The 27,371-nt window shown below is 43.4% G+C and overlaps 1 protein-coding gene across 3 annotated transcripts in view; it reads left to right on the forward strand.

Annotated features, from left to right (window-relative positions):
- The window catches only part of FBLN5 (fibulin 5), an 84,397-nt gene extending 80,810 nt beyond the window's left edge, over window positions 1-3,587 (forward strand). For all 3 annotated transcript variants that reach the window (XM_082451376.1, XM_082451375.1, XM_082451374.1), the window contains one exon: window positions 2,616-3,587. In XM_082451376.1, coding sequence (XP_082307502.1) covers window positions 2,616-2,777 — 162 coding nt within the window. In that variant the 3' untranslated portion in view covers window positions 2,778-3,587. The remainder of the gene's footprint in view (window positions 1-2,615) is intronic.
- The last annotated feature ends 23,784 nt before the right edge of the window (window positions 3,588-27,371 follow it).

A 27,371-nucleotide genomic window follows, 5' to 3' on the forward strand; every position in this document is an offset into this window, starting at 1 on the left:
TACAGCTTCATGGCTAGAAGCTTGATTTTTGGAGTCAGATGCTCTAGTACCATGTGCTAGTGTACTTAACCTACTTACTTTGTAGGGTTATGAGGATTAAATAAGGGATGTATGCAAGGTCATAACCAAACGCCTAGTATGAACCACCATCACCGTCACCATCATCATTTTGTACCAGTGACCACCAAGTCCACCAATGACAAGAGCCTCTTGGGAGGCCTATTTCATTAATGCCCTGGCTCTGCCCTAAAAGCCCAGTGAGGAGTGGAGATGTTGGTCCTTAGCTCTCTTGGCAGGCACTTGAGTCCTCCGTGTGCTTGTGGGCAGGCCTTTCTCAGGCTGCTGTAGATCTGACCCTGGTGGGGATCAGACTGTCTGAGCTCTAAGATTACTTCCAAATAGGAGAGGCAATGATGCTCTCACACTCTGGAGACATTTACAAGGACAGCCCAGAGGGATAACTGGGAAGTTTCCAGCTGTTCCATTCCCCGTCCCAGCCTCTGCAGCTCTCCCTCCAGAGGCCTGCCGTCAGCTCAGGGTCCTCAGCTCCTAGCCTTTGTTCATGCAAACAGTGAAAGCTGGTGAGATATTTGTATATGTAAATGTCCTGGGCATTTCCCTGTTTGGCTGTACCCTCTGAAGTCCTGGCCCAGGGCTCCGAGGTTTTGCAAGAGTTGACAAGGAAGTGCTAGCGATCCTCTGCATGAGAGGGTGTCAATTGCGCAGATGCTGACGGGAATGGAGGGAGCTGATGCCAAGAGGAAATGGCCTGGCTGTAAAGCTGCTGATAGCCCAGAGGACAGGGGAGGTCCCACCCCCTGGGTGGCACCTGTCTGCCTGCCCCGCCCTTGTCCTACCTGTGGCAGCTCTTGGGGACGTCCAGAACTTTATGGGGAGCCCTCCCTTCAAGGAGACAGATAAGATGCCTGGTGTGGCTTTAAACAAGCCAAGTTTCTTGATTTTGCAGAGCTTGTTGCTTTCAGTTTCTGGGCACAGCATTGGACTCTGCAGCTTGTAGGAAGTGATTATCCAGCATGCCCTGTTCCCTTGTGCTATTTCCTTTCCAGGGACCCACTCTCTGGCCGTTACACTGACCCCCGAGCATCTGTCCTTCAGGGCAGTGCTAGGAAGAAGTAAAACACACATCAGTCTTTTCTGATAATTGTTGTGCAGTAAAAAAGGCCTGGGGTTTGGGGTCAGACAAAAGCACCGGAATGGTATCCCTTGTCTCTGCCCCTGACTGGTCTAGTGACCCTAAGCAATGACTTAACTCTTGGCGCCTCAGTTCACAAGGAACAGTGAAAAAAAGAAATAATGAGACATACCTTTAGTATGGCAGTTAGGTTCCCCAGCCTGGGTCCTGTGCTTTTAGGTGAGCACCTTTCAATTGTTAATGTGCCCGTGAATCACCTGCAGATTGTGTTAAGCTCCAGATTCTGGCTCAATAGGTCCTAGGGGGGCCTGGGAGCCTGCATTTCTCATAAGCACCCTGTTGATGCTGACGCTGCTGGTCCAGGGACCCCACTTTGAGTAGCCAGGACTCTCAGAGCTTTTACGGGGATTAAATAAGCACATACACATAAAAGTGGCCGGAAGAGCGCCTCACACATGGCGGAAGCTCAATTATGTCAGTCCTCTCTCCTTACCTCCCTGAAAGCTTTAGAAAAAGATTCAGAGGAGGAAGAAAGCTCACATGAGGTTATCAGGACCACAGCGATAGGGTCACAGAGTGGTGAAGCTGTAGGTGAGTGCAGAGTGTCCAGCCGGGACCTCCAGCAGGGGCTCCGCTCAGAACCACCTGGAGGCTGGTAAACAAGTCACACTTCTCCAGGCATCATCGAAAAATCCACTGAAGCAGAAAATCTTGGAATTGGCCCCTGGAATTGTTAGTTTAAAAAGTGTCCCAGGTGCTTTGGAGCTGTTTACTCGGGAACTACTGATCTGGTACAAACCCTCATTTTAGAGAGGAGGCACAGAGACGTGAAGTGACAGCCCTGAGTCACGTAGTTAGTTTGGACAGTTATTCATTCTTTCATTCAAGATACAGTCACTGAACACTTACCACATGCTAGACACCGTGCTGGGTGCTGGGGGGGGGTTCAGGGGTGGAAAACCTGCCCCCGGTCCTTGCTCTTACAGAGTTCGTAGTCTAGTGTGGACCAAGTAAATAGGGTGGATGATGGCACACGGTAACGAATACCTTCCTTCCTGGGCGAAGTAGAGGGTGCCCTGGCAGAGGGTCATAGGGACCTGAATTAGACTGGGGAAAGCACAGAAGCTCCTCCGAGGAGGTGATAGTTCAGGTGAGACCTGAAGGGCCAACAGGGAGAAGCCAGGAGGAGCACGCTCAGAGGCGGGGGGAGAGCGTGGCATCGAGGAGTGGCTGTCCGCCAGCAGTGGGCAAGGAGGAGTGCCCCGACTGGGGCTGCAGAGGCCGGCTGTGGCCAGACCGCCTGGCCTTCTGCTTTGGTGACTGTCCCAGGGGCCACGTCTCCTGACGGACAGCTTTCCTCACCCTCTCTGCCGTTGTTCAACAGCTTCTGGGGTCAAGCTCACCCTGGTTCCTTAAGCCAGTCAGACTTTTCTCTAACTGGTATCCCCGGTTCCGTCCACAGCAAACAGGCCCCATCAGTGCCACCCTGGTGATGACACGCCCCATCAAAGGGCCCCGGGACGTACAGCTGGACTTGGAAATGATCACTGTCAACACCGTCATCAACTTCAGAGGCAGCTCCGTGATCCGACTGCGGATATACGTGTCTCAGTACCCATTCTGAGCCCTGGGCTGGAGCCTCTGACACTGCCTCTCAACAGCACCAAGGGACAGGAGAAGCGAAGAAACCAGAGAGAGAATGAGAGCGAGAAAGACGTGACGCCCTTCCTGCTGAACGTCTCCTGGGGAGTCAGCCCCGAGTCCCGACCACGCCTGTATTATTATAAACCCCATCACTTTGAAGGACATGCTTCCCCAGTTGCTATGACACAGTTATCAAAAAGCTTTATCATTGGCACCCTAACCTGAGATCGACGGTGATTTTTCAAGGCCTTCAGTTTATTTCCATATTTTTCAAAGAAAATAGATTAGGTTGGCTGGGGTCTGAGTCCACGTTCAAAAACTGTGAACCGCTTCCTCTCACCTCCTCCAGGCCTTCTTTCTATCTCTCGCTGATTGCTTCTTTGCCAAGGCCCAAAATGCTCCTGGGGATGCTGGGTGTAGCTAGCTTGCTTCTTGCATGTACAGAGAAGGCTATGGAAAGAAACCACAGCAGGATCTAAGGGTTTTTAAAGAGTCTATTTCAAAGCCATGTCTGGTATTTTCAGCCATAAAAGAAGTTTTAGTTGTCCTTAAATCTGTATAACTGTTTAATCTTTTCTTGTTCATTTGAGTATTTTTTTTTTTAATCCGCGGTAGAATTCCTTCAAAAGACCTTAAGGCACATGTTATATTCTGTCTTCCCAAACCCAGTCTCCTCTCCATTTTAGCCCAACGTTTTCTTTGAGGACCCCTTCATCATGCTTTTTTAAGAATTTTTACACAACTGGGTTGGAAGGCAGAGGTCTCCAAACTGATTAAATATTTGAAGAGATCTTGTGTTTGGTTCATTCTGACATCGTAGATGATTCAGCCTTTGGGGTTGGTTCTCGTTCTCTTTAGTTTATTGTGTACTGGCTTGAAAAGCTCTCCGGAGAGTGAGATCATCGTTAACAACATGATAAGGAGTGAGGGTGGGGAGAGAAATGGTGGTGGAGGAGGGAGGGGAATGCATCAAGCCTGAATCTTATTCCGTTCAATTGGAAGACAACAAACAATCCCCCTTGATGTAGATTATTTCCAGGTACTTTTCCAGAACAGGAATGTATCAAGTTACTTTAAATCAGTGGCCCTCATTCCTGACTGCATAGTAGATAACCAGTGGAGCTTTCTAGAAAAAAACCTGACTTCCTTGGCCTCACCCCCAGAGATTCTGATTTAGTCGGTCTTAGGTAGGGCCCAGGCATGGGGAAACTTAAAACCTTTAATAAATAGGTGGAGTTGAGAGCTCATTGCATAGAGAGGGAGACAAATGTGGCCCAAGCCCTGGTCACCTTGCCCTCAACATCTTTTCTTACTTGTAGGGTTCATTTTTCTTTTCCTGGTCAGGGACATGAATTCCCTTCAATCTTGGTACCCCAGGCAGGGACAAAGAGAGTCAACAGTGCAAGTCACAGATGGGAGAACAGGTGGGGACAGCTACCTTTGTGTCCCATCCCAGGAGTCAACCCTGTTACCGAGCGCAAGCTCGTACTGCTCGCTGCACGACAGGCCAATAAATTGAGCAACTAATTGTTGAGGCAAGGAATAGCAACTTTATTTGGAAAGCCAGCAGACCGAGAAGACGGTGGACTCATGTCTGAAAGAACTATCTTGCCCGAGTTAGACCTCAGGCTTCTTTTATACTAAAAGGGGAAGGAATAAAGTCAAACATTTCCTGGTTCCGGTCAGCCTCCAGAGGGGATATGTTAATTCTTCCTTCCTAAAACAAAGCTCTTCCAAACCATTTCCCACTGTGCCCTCTCCGTCAGGTTCAAGTGATATTAACAGTAACACCAGCAACAAATTAACAACACACCGCCCCAGTTTCATAGCTCAGAAGAGAAAGGACAATTTCCTACAGATTTGCCAGTGTGCGGGCCCAGATCCACAGAGCAGAGAGCAGAGGTGGCCCTGAGCCCTGGGCTCTCCCTGGGTGGGGAGGCTTAGGTGTCAGGACTGGGTGTGGAGTTAGAATGCTGAAGGCTTATGTGAGCTCTGCACCGAGCCGTGCCGAATGACTGACTCAGGCTCAACACAACTCGAGGGTAAGGTTTCCTATAACTTCTGAAAAAGAAGGAGGGTCAGCCTTGTCTTGGTGATTTGAGGACCCATGGGTTTCAGAGGTGCCACATTTGGAACCAGACCTGTGTCTCTAGGACTTGCATTTTATTTGTTCATGTCAAGACGTGGCTTCCTACTTCTAAGAAAAGAGGCACAGAAAGACTCATAAAAGCAGCCTCAAAGGGCTTCTTGGCCTGCAGAGTGTTCTTTCCAAACATAGTCTGATGAGTTCAGTGTAAATGAATCAGAAGCATGTGGGATCAATTTACCTTAAAATACCCTTGGGCCTAAAACTTAAGGGAAAAATGCCCTGGGGCTAAGCGTGTATGTACCGTAGGGCCAAACCCCAGACATTTGGGAAACACAGAGGCTCACAGAACCCGAAAAGCTGTTGCCTTCGGCCACCCCTTGGGAATAGTCGGGTGTTATTATTTTCACAAGACTGGGGATAAGCCTGCTCTTCGAATCTCAGCATTGTGCCCCCTCCGCCGGAGTCTGCTGGGGCTGGCTGTCCCCTTGGACCCTGAGGTATCAGGCCGTTCCACACCATCCCCCTCATCAGCGTTGCCCCATCTCCGAGCTGGGCTGAGAGCTTGTCACATGAACCCCACTCTGTTCTGTTCCATCAGGGCTGGAAGAATGAAGGACTCTGTGGTGGAAGAGGTGCCAGATTAAGAGCTGGGACACCTGCAAAAGTTCTTGTGTTACCGCCTAATCTTCTGGGTTCAATGTGGATGAAACCTTCCATTCAGCTGCCTTTAATTCTAAAGTTTTGTAATTTCTTGAAATGTACTTTGGGGATGACAGCCAGCATTTCCATTAAACTGCAATTTGAGAGTTTCACAGCCATTTGCCAATCATAACACTTTCTAACTGGCACAGAATCCACCTACCTGTAGCCTCTCAGGCCTGGAAAACATACTTCGAAATTTTCTTAGGTAACTGTCTTGGCCCTTGGGGTGTTATTTTCCCAGATGGTGAAAACATTTCAGCAGGTCTGATCACTTCATTTTCGGTGGTTTCAATGTATTCTTGTGGACTGTTTACTGTAATATGTACAAACTCTTCATCTGGGTGAGCCAAGAGGGTCACCCAGAGAGAGATGACACGATAAAGGAGCAACTATTCTTTCCTCTCCTCTCAGCACATTAAATCCTGTTTGTAGAAGGTTTTCATTGTAAGAGGAGAACACACTTTGGTTAAGCACCTACCCACCCCACTTTGGTTGGGCCAGTTTCTGGATTCAGAGAGATGAATAAGATAGATACAAGCCCCTGATAAGATATTTATCTAAGGGTTTATGCAGCTTCTGAGACAAAACTGGAATACAGCGTGGTGCGTACATTTTAGCAGTGTGAACAAAATGATTTTGGTTAGATTTTCATAATTATTAAGACATGTCTATTTCACACAACAAAAATTCTTATGAATATCCTCAGAAACATGTTTGAAATTTAGAATAAGATGTCTCTGCTCGGGCTTCCCTGGTGGCGCAGTGGTTGAGAATCTGCCTGCCAATGCAGGGGACATGGGTTCGAGCCCTGGTCTGGGAAGATCCCACATGCCGCGGAGCAACTAGGCCCGTGAGCCACAATCACTGAGCTTGCGCGTCTGGAGCCTGTGCTGCGCAACAAGAGAGGCCGCGATAGGGAGAGGCCCACGCACGGCGATGAAGAGTGGCCCCTGCTTGCCACAACTGGAGAAAGCCCTCGCACAGAAACGGAGACCCAACACAGCCAAAAATAAATAAATAAATAAATAAATAAAAATTAAAAAAAAGAAAGAAAGATGTCTCTGCTTAGGCTGACTAAATACACTGAAAGGAAACACAAAATCAATGTTAGCTGAAAATTTTCTTTCTTTTGGATACTGTTTGTATGTACCTTGAAATGCAATGTTTTAATCTCTATGGAAAAAGAAAAGCAAACTTTTTTGTAAAGCTCTTCATTATTTTGAAATTGGCCATTGCTCATCAACTATCATACAGATATACAGATTGTTCTTTCCTGTTGATATTTTTGTTCTCAATTTTCTTAGTGCCTTTACTTAGCAGATGGCTGATAGCTTCATTAGAATGCCTAACATAAGTAACTAAAAGATGTTTTTTAAAAAAATAATCAAGAAGTTTCAGGACAAAAAGGAGTGCACTGGGGCAAGATTTATCACTTTGGTAGGTTTTTTTGGCCAGGGGTGGGGGGGGGGGCGGGGGAAGTGACAGCATCCATTTAGAATCTTTGACTTGCTAATGATTCCTAGTAATGAATCTTCACCAGCATCCGTCAGTGAAACAGACCATTAGGGTGAGAAAATAGGTGTCAACACCGGAATGATCGATTATATTGTCATTGTCGGTGTTCTCTCAAAGAGGCAATGACATGTTGACAGGCAGAGTGACTAGCAACATTTTTTTCAGGAATTTGGAGTATTCTTGAGCAATAATGTAAGATGAATGTAGGAGTAAATTGTGCATGGATGCAAACACCAAGGTCCTTATGATACCTATTTATCAAGATTTGATGTTTTTAATTTATTAATGCTGATTTAGGGCTACCAGAGAGTCATTGGATAGCTGGATGCCACTTAAAAGTAGTTTTTGTTTGGGGAGGATTGTTTTGGTTTCTACCTAGCCTTTTTTCCAATTCTTGCTATCCTGCTTTCTACTGAGAATGCATTTGATGTTGCAGAACTGGCTTCTATCACAAGGTAGCTACTATACTTCAAACACATGCCTTGAGTTCTTCTGAGCTTTAATGTACAAACCACTTATAATTTGTCCATAAAGAGGAGCATGGATTGCTCTTATATTTGTTAATGTCCTCCATCCTCTGCTCTTAAAAATTTTACCAAAAAAAAAAAAAAAAAGTTATTGAAACCAAGCTGTGGTATTTGCAGATAACTTAGCTCTTTACAGTGATTCTGTAGTCTTTTACAATTTTGTGTTGTCTTATTTTGTTTCATTTTCTTCTAGTTCCACTTTGAAAAAGACCCCCACAGAGATGTCCACCCCAAGCTTGGCATTTCCACACAGCATTTTCCCAGTCTTTCGGAAAAGCAGATGTGTGGGCCAAGAACACTGCTGCAAAGGCAGCATTTTTAAGTGCAAAGGCACTATTGAAATCATAATTGACTTTTCTTCAGTAAAACCACAGTTAGCCAAGAGGATCCTTTCAGCTCAGAATCTATGCACACTGGGGGAGAGCTAGGCCCTCTTGCTTCCTGCTTTTTTCCTGTTGGAACTTTCAATGTATAACCTCTTAGGGCCCTCAGTACAACTTTTAAAAGACTCGTGGCATCATTTTCCATCATAAAAGCCAGGACTTTTCTCAAGTAGGGGGTGAAGAGCTCCCAGGTGTACTGCAAGAATTTTGTGACGATAAGGCAAGTGGAAAAGGAGCTGGTTGCCTCATTTGGAGCAGCTGCAGAGAAGGGGCAGGCTCTGGAAGGAAAGGATGTTGCTTCCTCCAGCTAATACTGAGCCAGTACTCTGCTAATACTCAGCTAATAAATATTCTGCTCTTCACACTTATTCCCTCCAGCTGCAAGCTTCCATCTTGGGAGATTGCCTCAAGGCTACTCTGGTTCTTAATTTTCACCAGATTTCACTTAGCCCCACTCCATTCCTTTGCTGATTCCTCAACAACCTGCTGAAAGCTGAGGTGGGAAAGCAGAGGACGAGGATAGAGATGGAGCTTCTCTTGTTCCTCCTCGGGAGTGTGAACGCCGTTTCCTTGCTTTACTTCTGAGTAAGGTTATGGGCTTGGGGTTAGGAGCCTCCTTCATTCTCCTCCTCTTCCTCCTCTCATTTCTTCCCTTTATTCTCTTCTCTCTCGTCTTTCCGTTTCTGCACTGTCCTCTGACCCCTACTGCCTGATCTCCATCCCAAAGTTGCGAGTTGGTGGTCGGGTCCGGTCCAGTGAAAGCACAGCTGGGTCTGAGGGGCAAAGTACAAGACTATGGATGCATTTTGACCTCTTCTCCCTCTACCTCCTCTTCTCTTCTTTCCCAAGTACACAGAACCTCTCCCCAGTCTCCAGAACATCCCTTCCTGAGCAAAGACACGACTTCCCTTTTCTCATTTTTCTCCTGTCATTCCTGCTCAAAAAAGAAAGAATCTTTATCCAGTGATCTGACTCTGGGTCTTCCCTGTGCCTGTTCTTCCTGAGGACTCACTCTCAGAGTCTTTTCTGACCTCCAATCTCTCCTTTCCAGGCTCGACTTCCTTCGTTCCAACACCCCTTCGTCAGGGACCAGGCTACCCCCACTCATTACCAGAAATGCACTTTAAAAAATCTTTCCAATACTCTTTGTCCCTAGTCCATCGTGGCATCTAGCAGCTTGACATGGTGTCTATAGTCTTCGTATAATCTGGAGCAGAGGCTGGGAAAAACTGGAGTCCGTTTAAACTCAGGACCGTGCACAGTCTCTAAAGACCAGGGTTTCTCTGCCAGTAACAAATCACCCTTAACTTTCTTTGTAAAATGTAGTCTAGCACTTTTCATAAATTCACAGATTATAGAATTATTCATCCAAACTATTCCCAAATAGAACATACTGTGGTTTTATGAACAGTAACCTTTACTCAGATCCACCTATATCTTTGCAACCTTCACCTGTACACCCCTTTTTCACAGTGGAATTGAGATTTAGCTGCGACTTAAAGGATGACCATGAAGTCCTCAAGCATAGGAAGGAAAGGACACTGAGAAGACCAATGTGGTTGGAGCAGAGGATTCAAGGGTGTGTGTATGGCAGGGAGCAATGGAATTCTTTACATTATTGATGGCCCTATTCATCGAAATGAGTTTGGACTTTATTGTAGAGACCAGAATTTCACAGAACACTAGCCCATGGAGATGCCAACCCGTGCACCAAGACTGAAGAGTTCACTTGTTTACTAGACTGGGGAATCTGAATTCTGAGTCCCTTTTTGAAAGATTCACAATTGATATTAGAAAATTAAAGCCTCTGAGAAGTCCTACAATGAAAAGGATACCTGGTTAATTTTTGTATAAAGGTGAATCAAACTTATTTGCAAGGGAAATGTTTTTTTCCCCAGAACAACTATCAACATCTCCAGCAATAATTTTCCTTAGAGTTTGGGAATTGCTGCTGTCCGCTATGGGGGCGACTGTGGTAGGGTTTGTATTTTATTTTGTTTTGCGTTTTAATTAAGGAAGGGACATGGTCTTATTTTTAGGAAGACCACTTTGGAAGTGGTGTATGGAGATGGGAGAAATGGGAGTCAAGCAAAATACTGCAGGTTGTTCACATAAAAGATCATTACCTCTAAGTTGGTCTTTCTGAAGAGAAGGCTGACTAGTTCCTTGCTTAAAAGTCTTTACTGACACCAAGCCCCCTCTCTGCCCATGGGGTAAAGTTCAAACTCCTGAACGTGATTGACAAAGCCTTCCATGTTCTGGTTCTTGCCTTCTTCTCCAGTTCCATCTCCAATCACTTTCCCCTCCTTCATAACAAATTCTCAAACAAACAACATCCCTCTCCCCCAACCTGAAAGGCTTATATATTCCCTCCAGCTGCTCTTGCTAGAGCTCCTCTCATTGGCAGTGCTTCTCTGTCCACTTGCCAGATGCCTCTTCATCTGTCAGTATTCCCCTCAGAGGTCAGCTCCTCCCTGAGCTTTCCAGACCCATCCCTGAAACCCTACAACTACACTGCCAACTCCACCCTCTACTCCCGTGTAGAATGAAACACTCCTGTTACCTGTGTTCCTGTGGTTGTGATTACCGTGCGGAGTTCTAAACTGCAAACTCCTTCAAGACACCATTTACATGTTGCTCATCACTGTAGGCTTAAGGGCTAGCATAGCACGTGGCACAAAGTAAGGGGTCAGGGTCATTCAAGTGAATATGATGATGGGAATTGACAAGAGAAAATGGAGAGAAGGGGAAAGAGTCAGGAGAACTGTAGTAGATGGAATCAATAGGTCTTGCTGATTTACTGGGTGTGGAGACTTACGGAGCTAAGGCACACCCTGAACCAAGCCGAGAAATACCTCAGGAGGAGGGGTTTGGGAAGTAGGGGAAGATGAACTCCATTTTAAACTTGCTCTGTTATTTTTATTTTTGTGTGGAGGTATAATTTACATACAGGGAAGTGCATAGGTCTTAACTGCACAGTTAGATAGCCTTGGACAGGTAGAATCTGCCGGCTTTGAGGTGACTGTAACACATCCAGGTGGAAGTATTCTGAAGATGGTCAGAAGTATGCGTTGGAGGAGAGAGTTTGACGCTAGAGATTGAGTTCTGAGGGTCCTTTGAGAAGTGGTCCCGGGGATGCAGATGAGGTGGCTCCTTGAGGATGAGAAACCCAAGGATCCATTTTTTGATCTAAAAGACCAAATACGCTCATGAAAGCAGTCATCCACTCCCTGAGAGTCCGTCAATTGCTTCCTGAGTGAGTGACGGGGCTCCTACTCCCAGTAATTATGGTCAGTACATACCGTACCTGAGGAAAGAATGCTAAGATAAACAAAAATGACTCATGGCCCAATATCAAAACTGAAAATTACATTAACCATGCCATCTATTAGCTTCCGAAACAGGAGAGTCATTTCCTTATTAATCCATTAGGCAAATAAATGTTCTTGGCTGGAGGTTAGCATTCATTTCCCCCTAAAGTATACTGCATTTAATTAAAGGTATAGGAAAAATTCTATTGGCCTTAGGAGTTATGGTGATGTGGTGGGAATATCTCTAGTCTGGAGGTCTAGACATCTTTGGTTCTTTTTCCACCTCTCTCTGGAAAAAGAGAGAACTTTTCTAGGTCTCTCTTGACCTAGGGCAAGACACTTGGCCTCTCTGAGCCTCAGATTTTCCTTGTAACCTGAAAAAATGTTAACCCTGAACCCTGTATTCACTTGACTCCTCAACATATATTTTTCAAGTTTCTACTCTGTTCTTGGATTTGACCTGCTTAAGAATCCCTGCTCAAACAGTTCTTTGCTCTGGTCTCTGGCCAGATAGCCATCACTCTCAATTCGAAAGCATGCCTGTGTTCTTTACACTAGAGGATGAAAAAGTGAGGTATGCACAACTCAGGTTCTTTACAGGAATTTTGTTCTGGCTCAGACAACTGGGTATAATAGTGTCAATCTGGGGAGGCAGAGGGAACACTGGGATTGGAGTTGAATAGACCTGGGTTTGGGTCCCAATTCTGCCACTTATCAGTTTGTGACCTGGAATAAGTTGCCTGGGTTCTCTGAGCCTTACTTTCCTCATCTGTGAAATGGGGTTAATGATACTCACCTCCTTGTTGTTTTGAGAAATAAGATGATGTATGTGGAAATGCCTGGTGATTTTCTTCCCTATTATCCTAGCAAGCAGCAATTGCCCCATGCCTTTCTTCACCTCAAATATTCCAAATATCCAAGCCATTCACCCAAGCAACGACTCAGTTTATAAACAGTTCTTGGAACTTGAAGGACCAAAGTGGCCTCACTTCTCTCAGCATACTCTTAGCAGTTTCCTTCTCATTTCATTTCATTTCATTTCAACTTGAAATCAGGTCCATTTCATCTCAACTTTGTACCAAGTGGGAATGTGGTTTCCAGCAACATTTTCACTCTTCCAATACACTGTTGATGTCCTAAGGAGGTCATTTTAATTGGATTTTATTGATAATGCCTCCCTATAGACCATGACAGCCGAAAGGATCTAGAAATCATGTCATGAGGTCCAATTGCCTTATAATGAAGATTCCAAGGCTGAGAATAGGGGATTGACTTGTTCCAGGTAACCTGGTGGTAGATTGGCATATAGGTCTCCTGATTCCTGGTCTAGTAGTTCTCTTTCCCCTAAACCACAGAATCTTTCCAATCCTGAGCTATTTAAACTGTTTGTATCTCAAGTGATCTGAAAGCTATTTGCTTAATCCACAAGTGTTCTCCTTGCCCTTCTGTGTTGAAGGACATTCACTAATTTAGGCCACTGTCATGTCCTTTCACGGGAACTCAGTAAGGTAAACTGTGGCACAATGAGGGACAGCAAAAACCACAAGGAGACCACAAGTATGTGGAAACTCAAATTAGAGTTGAGACAGAATATGCGTTATCAGAAAAAAAGACTTCAGGGCCCTTGGGTGGAGAATGGACCGTGACCTCTTTAGTCCACAGAACACTGATACAGAGAGAGAAGCAATAAGCGTTCCCACATGGTGCGTTCGTCTTTGAAATTGATCAGGGTCATGAGCAAGCCACCACGATATGGACAGCTCTGGGTGACAGTGGAAGCAATTTTGGTGACACTGTATGAGGCCTCCCATGCACATCTCTTCCTCCCTCCCTCTCTTTCTCCTTTTCTTTCTTCTCCAAACTTATCTTGAGCACTTTTAATATACCAGGTCTTACATTAGCTCCTTAACCCTGCTTTCTTTTTCCTTGGTCTCCCTTTAAAAACTCATCTGTCTTTCTTATTCATCTCCTCACCTTTGTTCCTCTTCTTCCTACTCTTCCACTTGTTCTCCCCTCTTCCAGGTGTCTTTCTTTCATTGATAACCCGGAAGTCAGCTGGGGTCTCCTGGTCCATGAGATCTAGATAGTATTGCCTTGAACTCCTCATTCCATGCCCTGTAGGATTCCAAAGCCTTTCCAGATTTCTGAACAGTCTCATGGGAGGTGGTCACCTCTGACTTCAAACTCTGAACTTCTCTGAATTTACTTGGTTCATAGGCCATTTCACCACCAACACGGTCCCCCGACCCCCAGTCCCTTGCCAGTTGATTCTGACATGAAACTCTGATTTTTACACAAAAAAAGATGAAACAACACTGTAGTGGATTGAATAGTGTCCCCCCCAAATTCATACCCATCCAGAACATCAGAGTTGGCCTTATTTGGAAATAGGGTCTTTGCACAGATAATCAATCAAATTAAGATGAGGTCACACTGGAGTAGGGTGATCCCCAAATCCAATGACTAACGTCCTTATCGGAAGAGGAGAGGGCATATCAAAGATATACAGAGAGAAAAAACCACGTGAATATGGAGGCAGAAGCGTAGTGATGTAGCTATAAGCCAGGGAATGTCAAGGATTTCCAGGAGCCACCAGAAGCTGGGAGAGAGGCAAGGAAGGATTCTTCCCTAGAGCCTCAGAGGGAGCATGGTCCTGCTGAAACCTTGATTTGGGAATTCTAGCCTCCAGACTTGGGAGAGAATAAATTTCTGTTGTTTTAAGCCACCCAGTTTGTGGTACTTTGTTACAGCAGTCCTAGGAAACTAATACAAACACCGTTTTCATTTGTGTATGGAGTCAAAATTTACTGAGGATTTGAGAGTGGAGGGTGGGACAGAGAGTAATTTACATTTCAGCTCTCCATCCCTGCTGTTTCAGTAGGTCCTCTGCCGCCCCCATTCTTCCTCTTCCGTTCAACTTGCCTCTTTGTCCCTCCTTCCCATGAAGTCTGCAAACTCCAAATGCATCTGGCTCTAGGAGAATGCATTCTGCATCTGGCAGAATGCCTACTCTCAAATTCAGCTCCCAGCTCACCATTCAGGCCAAAACCCCTCCAGATGCTCAGCTGCACAAAATACTTTGCAGGGACTAGCGGTCCCTCTTAAAAGGGAAGGGTGGGTTTTAAGAACGATTTCTGTCCCCCTTTCAGAAGACATGTTCTTGCTTTACTTCCATCCTTCTGCCTGCCAGACACAATGGGGTAGGTTGTTGGCCTTAACCCTAACCCTCACCCCACCCTTTAGAATGTCAGGATGTAGATGGCGGAAGCTGAGAGGGATGTGATGGTCTCTCAGTCAGTGGATGCTGCCCTGGGCACTTTGGGGAGATACTAAAAGAATACAAGCCTGCCCTGAAGAACACTCCGGAAGACCACCCTTGGCTTCTCTTCTTTAAAAGCGTTGTTCAGCTTGTTTGATCTCTCCCATCTTCTACTAATAATCTCTTGCATTCTATTTCCTCCTCCCAATATTTCCTCTTCTCCTATGTACCTATATGTATAGAGCTTTTAAATGTTCTGTCACCCTTATTATTCTATTTTTTTATGCTTGTAAATTTCTAAGACCCATGGGATGATTGTTCTTTCCAATTTTTATAGGATATACAGGAAACTTAAGTCTAGAGGTAAAGTAAATTGCCCAAGGTCATCTGTGTTTAAGTGACAGAGCTTGCCCAAAACTGCAGACTGGTGCCCTTCCTGCAAATGTCATGGACTTTCTTCAAGTGGTTGTGAACTGCAGCCTTTAGTCTAGAAAAATCCACTTAATTCAGACTAGCCATCTTCTTGTTGTAGCAAGAGTTCTGGATATGTCAGCTTGATTCCCATTAGACACCGCTCTGTGTTTTAAGAACTGATTTCTAGCCTGATTTTAAATTAAGTTTATTAGTTGGTTTGAAGAACTCTGTATTTTGACTCGGGCTTCAGAGAAATAGTTTTACTAGGTTACACGAATATTTTGAAAGTCAGTCCTTACTTCTTTTTCAATTCAATAAAAGTTTGCCCAAACAAAGCAACCCACAGGCGAAACTTGTGCCAGATCCCAGATGTTTAACACGTTTGCTTCAAATATTGGAGTTCATGGCCTCTTATGCTTGTTAAGCCAAAAAATGTAAGACCATGGAAAGGATTTTTAATATCTAGGAGTGCTGCAAGGTTAGGCTGGATTCTGGGCAATGGCAGCAACTCAACAACCATTTTGACCACAGATTTTTCGATTTTGTGTGTGTGTGTGTGTATGTATGTAATTTAAAAAAACAATCCAAGCAGACAGTTCAATGAGGGGGAGCATGAACTCTTTAGGTTTGATTCAATTCCAGTTCATTTTGGTTGATCTATGCCGAAATGTTAAAAAAAAAAAAAAAGGTCCTTTTCTAATCCTGCTATTGACTCTCTAATTTGTAATCACTCACCTGGCTCTGCCATTCAATCAACCAACCATTTACTGATGAGTCATGGGGTTCAGAATGATGTAATACTAATACTAGCCAGTGTCTACTGGGCACTGACTGTGCCAATCATGATGCTGTTTTCTGTGCATGTGTTGTATCATTTAATCCTCACATCTTCACTACGGCCATATTACCACCTTGGTCCCAGCGACCCATCTCCCTCACCTCTATTCTAGTTCATCAGCGAGCAGTTTCTCTGCTTCCACCTTTCCTCCTGCCCCCTAGTCTATTCTCAACCCAGCAGCTGATCTTTATAAATGTTAAATCAGTTCATGTCATTCTTCTACTCCAAATCCTCCAATGGCTTCTCAGTCTATTCAGAGTAAAAGCAAATGTCTTTACAATGGCCCACGCTATCTCCTTTACCCCGAGTCCCACCCCATATTCCTCTGTCCCCAGTTTCTACTCTTCTCTCACCCAGTCCCTCTGGCCCTCTCACTGTTCTGAGTGAACAGTGAGAAATGCAAACATGCATTTCTTCTGTATGGCTTACATATTGTATTACATCTATTAAGGTAGGAAAGTGGGAGATGATTTGTTTCAAACAATTAACAACAATTCAGTGATCTATTGGTGGGGATAAAAGAAAAATCCAAAGCCCACGATAACTCATTTTTTTCAACAATCTTTAACTGTAGGAAATTTGACCAAAGACAGATTTCGCTTACAAATTAAAAGTCAAGGTTAGTGAGGCAAAACATTTTTATCCCAATCGAATATACTTATTATTGTTGGGAGATCGTTCATTTTCACCTACTGTACAATGTTAAGGGTTGGGATTTTTATGTTATGGGCATCTAATGCTTACAATTAACTTACTGAACCATTGGATAAACAATGATACCCCAAAACTAAGGCTCTTTTGAATAATTGGAAAATGAATCATTTTGGGAAATGTGTTTCAGATAATTCAGAACATACTTTCTGAAGCAATAAGCCTTTAAAATAATTTTAGTCATATTGATGGATTTTTAAAATGAAGTATTGACTACTTTCTTGCCTCAGTAGCCAGACTATGCTACGTGTAAAGTTTTACTTGATGATGATTCAGAATTATCATTATAAACCTTGGTGGCTACACTTTGCCATATTATAATACAGTGTGTAGGTCTGTTTGTCCCTACACTGAATGATGGCCCCAGGCAACTGTGCTTCTTGAGTCCCTGTGTCTTCTTTGTAAAGTTCTACATGGGTGACTAGGAAGGGAAAAAGGAGTCACAAATGGGCAATTTGCATCCTGAGACTTTTGTGGGAGCCTTAGCTGTGTAGATGCTTTAAATGGAGAAGTAAGGTTACATAATTACTTACGTAATTACTTACTTCACTAATTATAAGTGAAAGGGCCTTAGATCATTTTAATAACCTCTTTCTTCACCATCGCCTCCATTTTCATGCTTCAGCAACAGCATCCAGCAGCTGCAGAGCATTGGCTACTTTTAGAACCTGGGATCAGAGACACTCTGACACATTATCTGGACCAGAGGGAGCATAACGAAAGAGAGGATGGAGGGATGGTGGACAAAAGTTCCATTCACTTCACATCTTGTTTACAGGAAGTTTTGTTCACAACAGTGAAATTGTCATTCAGCCCAAGATCAACTCACCCTACCAATGAAAATATTTATATATATACTCTGCTGTTGTGGTCTTAATTAATTTACATTTAAATAGTGTTTTGAAATGTACAAAATGCTTTCATTTGTTTTTCTTTTGTTCATGAAGTATTTGTTCAGTATCTACACCACTGTTCCATGCCTTATGGTAGACATTAGGAGTGCAAAGATGAGTATGGCCCCATCCCTACTCGTTTTCTTATTTTGATCCTCATAATGACCCCAAGAGGTTGCTAGGGCAAAGATTATTTTTATCCCCACTTTATAGAAAAGAGATTGAGGCTCAGAGAGGCCCTTGCACTGTCACAAAAAAGGGTTAAAGCCAGAATTTAAACTCAGATTTTCTGTCTCTAAAGACCATATTTTTTTTTCCAGTACTCCATGTCATAAACAAAATACTGAGAGGTGAGCACTTAAAGCAAATGAAAATGTATGCAAATCACAATGGGATGAAAATGCCAAAGACCCAGTTTCAAAGAATCTTGCAGGGACCTAGTTTTTTGAGAACTCATATCAAGTCTCTTGTGTTTAAGGGTCAGAAACTAAACATGCATTAACTTAGGCAAAAGATGCCATTTATGGGTTTATAACTGATGTGGCTTATGTACTAGTACAAGGGAAGAACAGGGTGCATCTTCCCTCAGGACTGAATGGAACCAAGAAGTCTAATGCCTTTAGAAGCATATCAACTTCACTCTCTTTTATTATATATTGACTTCTTCCTAGGAGACATGGCCACCGAAGTGTCTTCTAGTGCTAAAAAGAAGGCTAACTGTTCTTTCCTGGCTATAGTTTGAAAAAAAGATTCTAGAGAAAGAGTGTGATTGACACTGCTCAGGTGAGATGCCTTCTCATGGACCAATCAACTGATTAGGGGAGTGAAATCATGGGAAGATATAGTAGCTTCTCCTAGGATTACAAATTTGGAGTGGAAGGAGGTGTGGTTCTCATGATCAGACTCTGAATAGATGTCTACTCTGGACATCCTAAACTTAATCCACAAAGTTATTTTTTTTCCAGAACTATCTTATTCAATTTTGGGAAATGAAATATTTGCTGAACTCCATCACAATGTTGTGCTGTGTTCAAAGGGGTCAGCACAATGTCAAAAGTGATGAGCAGGAAAACTCCAGGTAGAAAAGTTGAGTCCTCATTACTTTTAGCCAGTCCAGGAAGTGAAGAAGGAAGGTGGAATCTGGAGATGGTCCAGAGCAGTGAAAGGAAACTAGTGAAGGATGGGGAGATAGTGACTAAGAAGGCCTAAGCAAGGGCTTCCCTGGTGGTGCAGTGGTTAAGAATCCATCTGCCAATGCAGGGTACACGGGTTCAAGCCCTGGTCTGGGAAGATGCCACATGCCGCAGAGCAACTAAGCCCGTGCGCCACAACTACTGAGCCGGTGCTCTAGAGCCTGCGAGCCACAACTACTGAAGCCCGTGTGCCTAGAGCCCGTGCTCCACAACAAGAGACTCCAATGCAATGAGCAGCCCATGCACTGCAACAAAGAGTAGCCCCTGTTCGCCGCAACTAGAGAAAGCCCGCGTGCAGCAAAGGCCCAACACAGCCATAAATAAATAAATAAATAAATAAATAAATAAATAAATAATAAAATTTTTAAAAAAAGAAAGAGGAAGGTCTAATTGTTCCTGGCAGCCATTCTATAAACATGAGGGAACCAGATTTAGGATGATGTTCACATAATCTAGAACAGACAGAAGGGAAGAAAAACAGTCAATGATAAATGATTGAATTGTTGAATCAATGACTCTGAACTCTGATCTACCTTTGGGCTTCCTTTTAGGTTAGACATATCAATTACCTATTGCTGTGTAACAAACCTTCCCCAAACTTAGTGACTTAAAACAACATGTTATCATTATTTAGTTCATGAATCTGCAATGTCAGCTGGGCTCAGTGGGGAAGGCTTGTCTCTGCTCCATGAGGTATCAGCTGGAGCAGCTCAACTAGGGGCTGGAGAATACACTTCTAGATGGCTCACCACATAGCTGGAGAGTTGGTGCTGGCTCAGTCAGTGTGAGAGTCATGGCCCTTGTCATGTGGACCTCTCCATGTGGGTCTCTCCACAAACTGCTTGGGCTTCCTCAAATCATGGTGGCTGGGTTCCAAGAGTAAGCAAATAGAGAGAACCAAGCAGAAATTGTATAGTTTTTATGACCTAGCCTTGGTTGTCATATTCTGTTATCTCCACATTCTGTCATTTCCACAGTAGTCTCTTGGTCAATCAGTCACTATGGTTACCCTAGACATAGGGGAGAGGACATAGATCCCAACCTTGATGAGAGGAATTTCAAAGAATTACGAGCATGATTTAAGCCACCACACCAGCTAATACGTTTCCTTATGTATATGACTATTCAAGTTGGGTTTTCTGTTATTAAGGGCAGAAAACACTCTTATTGATAGAATTAGTGTCATCTCAGCTGTGGGCAGCAGAATGTCTTATATTAACCACTCTCAATCACAATACCAATTGTAAAATGTTTACTAATAATTAGTTACTAGTAATTTAATACTTAGGTTTTGAAACTAATTTTTTTTGCAAAGCAGAGCAGAATCAAGCTTACCACTATAATAGTGTAAGAGTCATTTATTTTAATTCTAGTAGACTTCTCTGAATGCGTGAAAAGAGGATGGCATCAGAGCAAGGATAAAGTTCATGGGAGCATTACTACAGGTTGAGAGCTATTGGCCTAGATACCTCTTTGAGCAAGATTTGGAAGGAGATTTGGAGTTTGTGTACTAAAGTGTCAAATTCATTTCCTTCTCTGCATATGCTGTAGCTAAGCCAGTGAGGTGAAAGACTTGGGATCATATTTGATACTCTCTTTCTAATTCCAGTCATCTTTTTGGGGCAAAGGAAGGAATAAAGGAATTCTTCTTGATCATCTGCATTGTTCTACCCCACAATGAACCCTAATAAAACAAATCATTTTTAAGTGTCCACTGTGTTCTTAGCAGTCTGCTAGGCGTTGCAGATATAATGATGATAAGATGTGGTTCTCTAGAAACCTAGAAAATAAATAGAAGGCAATAGAAGGCAATTGGAGAGCATCAGGAAGCTATTTAAAATTAAACGCTAAACCAGGTGTGTAAACCAGCCTTATAAAGAAAAAGGGAGTGAAGAAGAGCCGAGCATTTACTGGATTTCAGGGTGCTTCCCTACCAGAAGGTACAGTCCCAGATCACTTGGTCCTCCCTTCCTCAGCCAGCTATGACTAGACCAGGGTGAACATTTGACCCAGGGATGCCCAACCAGAGACCAGCCAATAACCTGTGCCTTGTGTGGAAACTGGCTGGAAAATATGAGCTGAGCCCATCAGATTCCTCTCCCAGGAATTTGGAAAAGGAGAAGCAGTTACTTGTCTTGGGTGGTAGACCCTGAGCTCAAAGACCTGGTAGATTTGCCAACAAGGAAGTCATTGTGGAATTGTGTGCAGACTGCAGCTTTGAGGGACTGGAGACTCAGAGAAGCTGGACAGGATGTGTAGGTGTGAGAGAGAAGCAATCTCCTTGAGGCGGGGGGCTGAGCGGTGTTGGGCCGCTTCAGGTCCTGACCTTTCTGAGGTCCACTTGTTCAGATCCTGAATTCCTGTATGTTTCCATTGTTCCCTTACCAGGATAGGGCTGGGACTAGGATCCCATCCACTTTCAGCTGAATGAATTTGAGTGGATTTCTGTTACTTATAACCAGCAGAGCTTTGTCTAGAACAAGTCAAGTATTTATAGATGAGGTGGTAATTTCCATGGGCCTTGAGGAATGGCTTGGGTTTATGTGAAAACAACTACGTCTGGGCTTCACAGTTTACCAATCAAGCCTGTGATTTCATAAAATAAGCTTGACTTTTAGCGTCACACACAACCTTGGGTTAAATCCTGGCTCCTTGATCACTTCTTTGTGATCTTGGAAAGGTTACTTATCTGTAAAGTTTAGATATCTTCTCTGCAGGGTTTTTGCAAGAATTTAAAAAAGTGTATGTATATGAACCATTAACACAGTGCTTGGCACATGATAAGTCAATGAAGAATGGCAGCTGTTATCATTCCAAACATATTTGGATGGGAGATGAGAAGTAATTTTCAACCTTGTTTCCAGTAACGTAAAGTGGTTTTGACTGAGTCATTTTGTATTTCTCGACATTTTGAAAGTGACTTTCTACGTTCGGGGGGGTGTGAGCCTGTGTGCACATGTGTTTGTTTGGCGAGGGCACTGTTTATCTCCTGTTTCCCCCTTTCCTATTGAAGTTGTAGTCACTCTGTTCTTGGACTAGTTATTGTTATTAATCAGACAGGCTGTATGTGATGAACAGGGGCGATGAGTTGGTCAGACTGCCAAGCAAGTTCATGTTTTGCAGGAAACGCCAAGTTGTTTCCTGAGGGGATGTTTTTCAGGAATGGAAGGGTATGCTTCACTGGCCTTCACAGACCCTGTCCTGTCCCCTGAGTGCTGTCACCTCGCGGGGTGATAGGATAGCTCTTTAAAAGCCGGTGCACGGTGCTGCCGTCCAGCTGTGCTGGAAGTGCTCTTGCATTGTTGTTGTTGTTTCTCCTTCTGGTAAGTGAAACCCACGTCAAGTAGGAAATGGATTGCCGACCTCCCACATTTCCTCAAAAAATATCCCAACATTTTCAGTCCCATCATAAACTAGCAGGGTGGGAGAGGCTAGTGAAAGGCAGGGAGTAGTGGGGAAGGAAGGAATGTCTGAAAAAATGGGATTGTAAAGTGTTTTGAGACCCCCCCCACTACTAATTCGTATAAAGACTAATGCATATTTCAGACTAACAGATTAAGAGGCAATTATCATAAAAATATGGTTCCTCTGCCAACCACGTTTATTCATGAAGTCTCCTTATGGACTTGGAGCGGATTTAAAGAGAGGGGAAGAAAGTCTTGGCATTCTAAGCTGCCTGGGGATTTTGCTGGGCGTATGAGTTTTCCTAAAACTCTGATGAAAGCAAAACTCACAAATGATAGGTTTTCAATTTTATTTCAAATAATGATTTTGAGTTGCATTTGTAAACAACCATTAATATTCAGAAGTAGCCTTCTGAAGAGTTAAAAATCTTTCTCTCCTCTGCTGTGGCAAATATTTAGATTTTACATCTAACCGGAAGAACAGAAAAAGTCAAACAGGATTTTACTGAGGCTGGGAAACTGAATCCTCTGACTTACCATTGGTCCAGTTGGTGACCCCAAGTGACTTGGGAGGGGAATCCTGGGCATGCTGGTCTGGAACTCTGGGGCCACAGTAGGGTAAGAGCACCTCCTCCACCCCATCCCAGAAAATCATGGCTGGAAGGTATGTCAGGCAATTATTGCTGTGTAACAAATAGTCCCCAAATGCCATAATATAAAATGACAATCATCTATTATTTCTCACCTGTCTGCTTGTCAGCTAGGGATTAGCTCCTCTAGTCTGGGCTTATCTGGGATGCTCTGTGTCCCTCATCCTCCTTGGACCAGCTGGCTGGCCCAGGCAAAATCTTTTCACAGCATTGGCAGAAGCACAAGAAGGCAAGCAGAAACATCTGAGGCCTCTTTAGGCCTAGGCTCAGAACTTGAACACTATTCCATCTCATTTTATTGGTCAAAGCAAGTGACATGGCTGAACCTATAATCAAGGGGTAGGGAAATATATTCCACTCCTTGAGTGGAAGGAACTTCAAAGTCATGGCAAAGAGTATGGATACAGTGAGGGCTGAAGCCCTTGAGTGGAATCACACAGCTTATCTGCAACTGTGACAGACCACTCTGTTCTGTGGTATTGATGATGGCTATCATAACTTGATGCTATTAATCAATCAATATTCCTCCTAACTCTTCTAATTTTGGTTCCATATCCCTCCCCAGACAACCTTCCGATTATCATTTAGCTTCCTGTATGGCTGTTTATGAAGGGTGTAGTATTTTCACCTTTAGATACAGATGTCTGGGACCTAAAATAATTCTATTTCTTATGTTATTTTAATAGACAGGCCCTATTAATATTAATAGGCCCTATTGTCTAGTTCAACCTCTAGTGAGCCTGGCTGAGTCTTCTTCTTTAACAGAGTTTAACTTAGTAAGCTGCAAGGGAAGAGAAACAAGTTTCTGAGCTTGAAAAGCTGAAAGTCAGTTTCCATACTATGATAAATTCACACTATGAAACCAGTGGGCAAGTAACCACCTTTCTGGGGAGACCTCTACCATGGTGTAATTTTTTGCCCAGATTTCCGTAGTTCCTACATATAACCCCAGCACTTTGCCTTTAATAATGGAAGGAAAGAAAGGTCCAATTCACATAATCCTCCTGTTGGGCAGCCAAGCACATGCATGGTGAACCAGAGGGCTTCAATCAGGGGAGCAGAACCACTAGATATTATTGATATAGGAATAAGATCTCACAGAATTATGGGAGAAACTGGGAAGTAAAGGAGAAAAAAAGAAAAAAACTCATCCCGCCACAAATAGTCCCTAGTTTATTCAACTATGTGTCCTGTAGATTAATAATACAGTCTCCTTGGTAAGAGATTCAAAAGCCTTCAGAGCCTATCTTTGTATTCCTATCTTCCATCACTCCTTAGTACATACTCTGAGTAACACTGAATTTCCTGAGGCTCACAGGGAAACCCTTCAGAGTGCATGAAAGTGACTGACAAGGGCTGATAAAGATGATGATGATGTGATGGTGACGCCATGCTTGTTTTCATGTCAAGATGTCAGCATTTGGATCGGGTGGCCATCAGAGAGAGAGAAAAGAGCTGTGTATCCATAAAGATTTTTCGTTATCCATTTGGGACAAACCTAAAGTCTCTATGACCTTAATACTTTCTCTGATCAATTTTCGTGTTTCATGTTTCCCATGCAATGCCTAGAGCAGAAGAAGATGTTTTCTAGCGTTTTGTGTAATCTCTATGTCATCATTTACGGCAATGTTAATCAAGGTAAGTAAAGCTAGCTGTTGGGGAAAAAAATGCCCCAGTATTAGTAGTTTACACAAAAAAGTTTGTTTTTCATTCACAACACAATCCAACCAAGATTAGTGGGTAGTGGGTGGTGGTTGGAGTCAATCAGAAACCAGGACATCTTCCATCTGGTTGCATTCTTAGCTTTAGCAATGGTTAACATGGTTTAGCAATGGTCCAAGGTGGTCAAGGGATGGGAAGAGGGAGAGAGACTCCAAGTTTTTAATTGCATAGGTCCAGAAGTGAAACTCTACTCATGCTCATATTCCACTGATGAGAACTGGTCACACAGCTTTACCTAGATACAAGGCGAATGGACAATGTAGTTTAGCTTTGAGGCCGGAAAAAGGAATTAAGGTTTGGTGGGCATCCATGACTCTGTTGAAATGTCACTTTCTCTCTGAGCAGGTGCTTGATATACTACAGGCACTCAAAAATTTTGTTGAACAAGTGAATAAATGAATGAATGAATGACTATATATAGGCTTCTGCTGTTCTGTTTTTCTAAGGCAGAAAATGAGAAGGAAATCATTTGGAGGGAAGCCGAAATCGGTATGCCACACCCACTGTGTTCATATGACCATATATATTTGTAAAATTATTTCATAAGCACTCTAGGAATTCGTATTCTTTTAAAGATTTGTTTTTCGTTCATTCAACAAATATTTGAGTGCAGCTACATGTCAGGGGCTATGGTATGTGCTCAGAGAACAGGTGGAAGTCATAATTCCTGTTTATTGGTAACTCACATGGAATGAGTTTAGTAGAAAGAGGGAAAAAAAGCCAATAATCGTAGTTATTGAGTAGGTGCCATGATGGAGATATGGGTGGATTATGGCAGGAATGCTGAGGAAGGGCACCTCATGCACTTTCGGCTGGGTGTTGTGGAGTTTCATCTTCCAGAAGAGGTGATACTGCAGCTGAATGAACATGAACTTGCCAGTTGATATGCATAAAATGGAGGTAAAGAGAACAGTAGTGCAAATTTGGCACCTTTGGGAATTGCAATTAATTCAGAAGGTCAAAAATGTGTGGTGGTGGGTAGTTGCAGGGGAGGCTGGAGAGGTAGGGCTGGATAAGTCACAAAGCATTTATAAACTGTACTAAATGAGGGAAGAATGAAAAGGGATTAGGACAGGGATTAAGTGATTTGTCTCCATCAAATGAAATAATACACACAGCAAAATCTAAGCAGCAGTGTTACCCACATCAACCCAAATTTCTTTTTCTCCTTAGATCTGCCTCAAGTAATGACATTAACCATTAAAAACACTAATGTTTAACATTAAAAAACAAACAATGAACAAACAAAAACCCACTCAGAATGTTGCAACAACCATCATTCTATGGGAAGAGGGAACACAAAGGCACAAAGAAAGGTGTACAATATCCTCCATTCGTATCAATGTAGCCTTGCCTCTGAACGTGGAACAGGAAGGAGGGACATTTCGAAGAAAACAAAGGAAGTGGTTTCATTGTTTTCAAAGAACTGTATCTGTCAGCAGAGTAGATCCTTCTAAGAAGCCTCTTTGTTTTTTAAATATTTATGGGCTCCTTTTTGTCTGGATTCTTTTTTTTTTAATAAATTTATTTATTTATTTTTGGCTGCGTTGGGTCTTCGTTGCTGCGCGTGTGCTTTCTCTAGTTGCGGCGAGCAGGGGCTACTCTTCGATGCGATGCCGCGGGCTTCTCATCGCAGTGGCTTCTCTTTGTTGCGGAGCACAGGCTCGACGTGCGCGTGCTTCAGTAGTTGTGGCACACGGGCTCAGTAGTTGTGGCTCGCGGGCTCTAGAGCGCATTCTCAGTAGTTGTGGCATACGGACTTAGTTGCTCTGCAGCATGTGGGATCTTCCCGGACCAGGGCTCAAACCCGTGTCCCCTGCATTGGCAGGCAGATTCTTAACCACTGCTCCACCAAGGAAGTCCAAGGAGCCTTTTTAGATGGAAGAAAATTAGGAACAATTTGGGAAGCTCTTGTTTGGGGACTTCTGCATCAGTGAGGAGGTTGTTAAGGCTGTTCAGTCAGGGAACCAAGCACCCGGTCCAGTTCAATAAGGACTACTGAGCGTTCATTCACTCTGTTCATCCAGCACATCTGAGTGACACTTTTGTGCCGTACACTATGATGTCAGGTGCTGCAAGGAGTAAAAGATAGGTAAAGGTCCTTGCCCTGGAGAAATAATACAGGAATCTAGAGGTTGCTAACCAAGGATGTGCTGTACTTAAGGGTCAATGAGAGAGAGAGAGAGAAAGTATATATATATATGTGTAACAGGGAAGAGCCAAATCGGACTACATGTTGGATCTGTTTCTTTTACTTTAACCTTTGCATTCCGCTGCTTTTGTTCACTAAAAGTATACTGTCTATACATAATGGCCTGCCTAGGGGAACCCTGCCCCTCTGCCTCAGGGAAACATCCGGACCCTGTCCACCTGTGGATGGCTACACGAAAGAAGAAATTAACACATCCCTTCCCCGAGGCTGGCCATTCCAGGGGATATTTGCAAAACTTATGGCCCTTTTACTTTACTTCCTCATCTCCTTCCCCTCTCTGTGCTATAAAAGAAACTGGCATCCAAACCCCAGTAAGATGGTTATTTTGAGACTTTAGACTGCCATCTTCTTGGTCTGTGGGCTTTCCGAATAAAGTCGTATTCCTTGTCTCAACACCTTATCTCCGATTTATTGGCCTGTCGTGTGGCGAGCAGAGCAAGCTTGGACTTGGTAACATATATATATATCTATCACACAGAGTCATTTGACCCTTAAATAAAGTACATTATCTACATACTTTATATAATATATATTTTTAAAGCCTTGGAGTCTTAAGTCCAGAGTCAATCTTGATTCTATACTTGGGTAACCACTGTTTGTTTGACCCTCAATATTTTCAACTGTAAAATGAGGATAAGAACAACATCACAATTGTGAGGCTTAAATGAGATGACTCATGTGAAAGCTCTGTGTAAACAGTACAGAACTTTGCAAACATTTGTAATAGAGTGAAAAATTATTGAAGGTGAAT

Source organism: Balaenoptera physalus (genome assembly GCF_965194825.1).
Source record: "Balaenoptera physalus genome assembly, chromosome: 2".
Taxonomy (NCBI): Eukaryota; Metazoa; Chordata; class Mammalia; order Artiodactyla; family Balaenopteridae; genus Balaenoptera; species Balaenoptera physalus.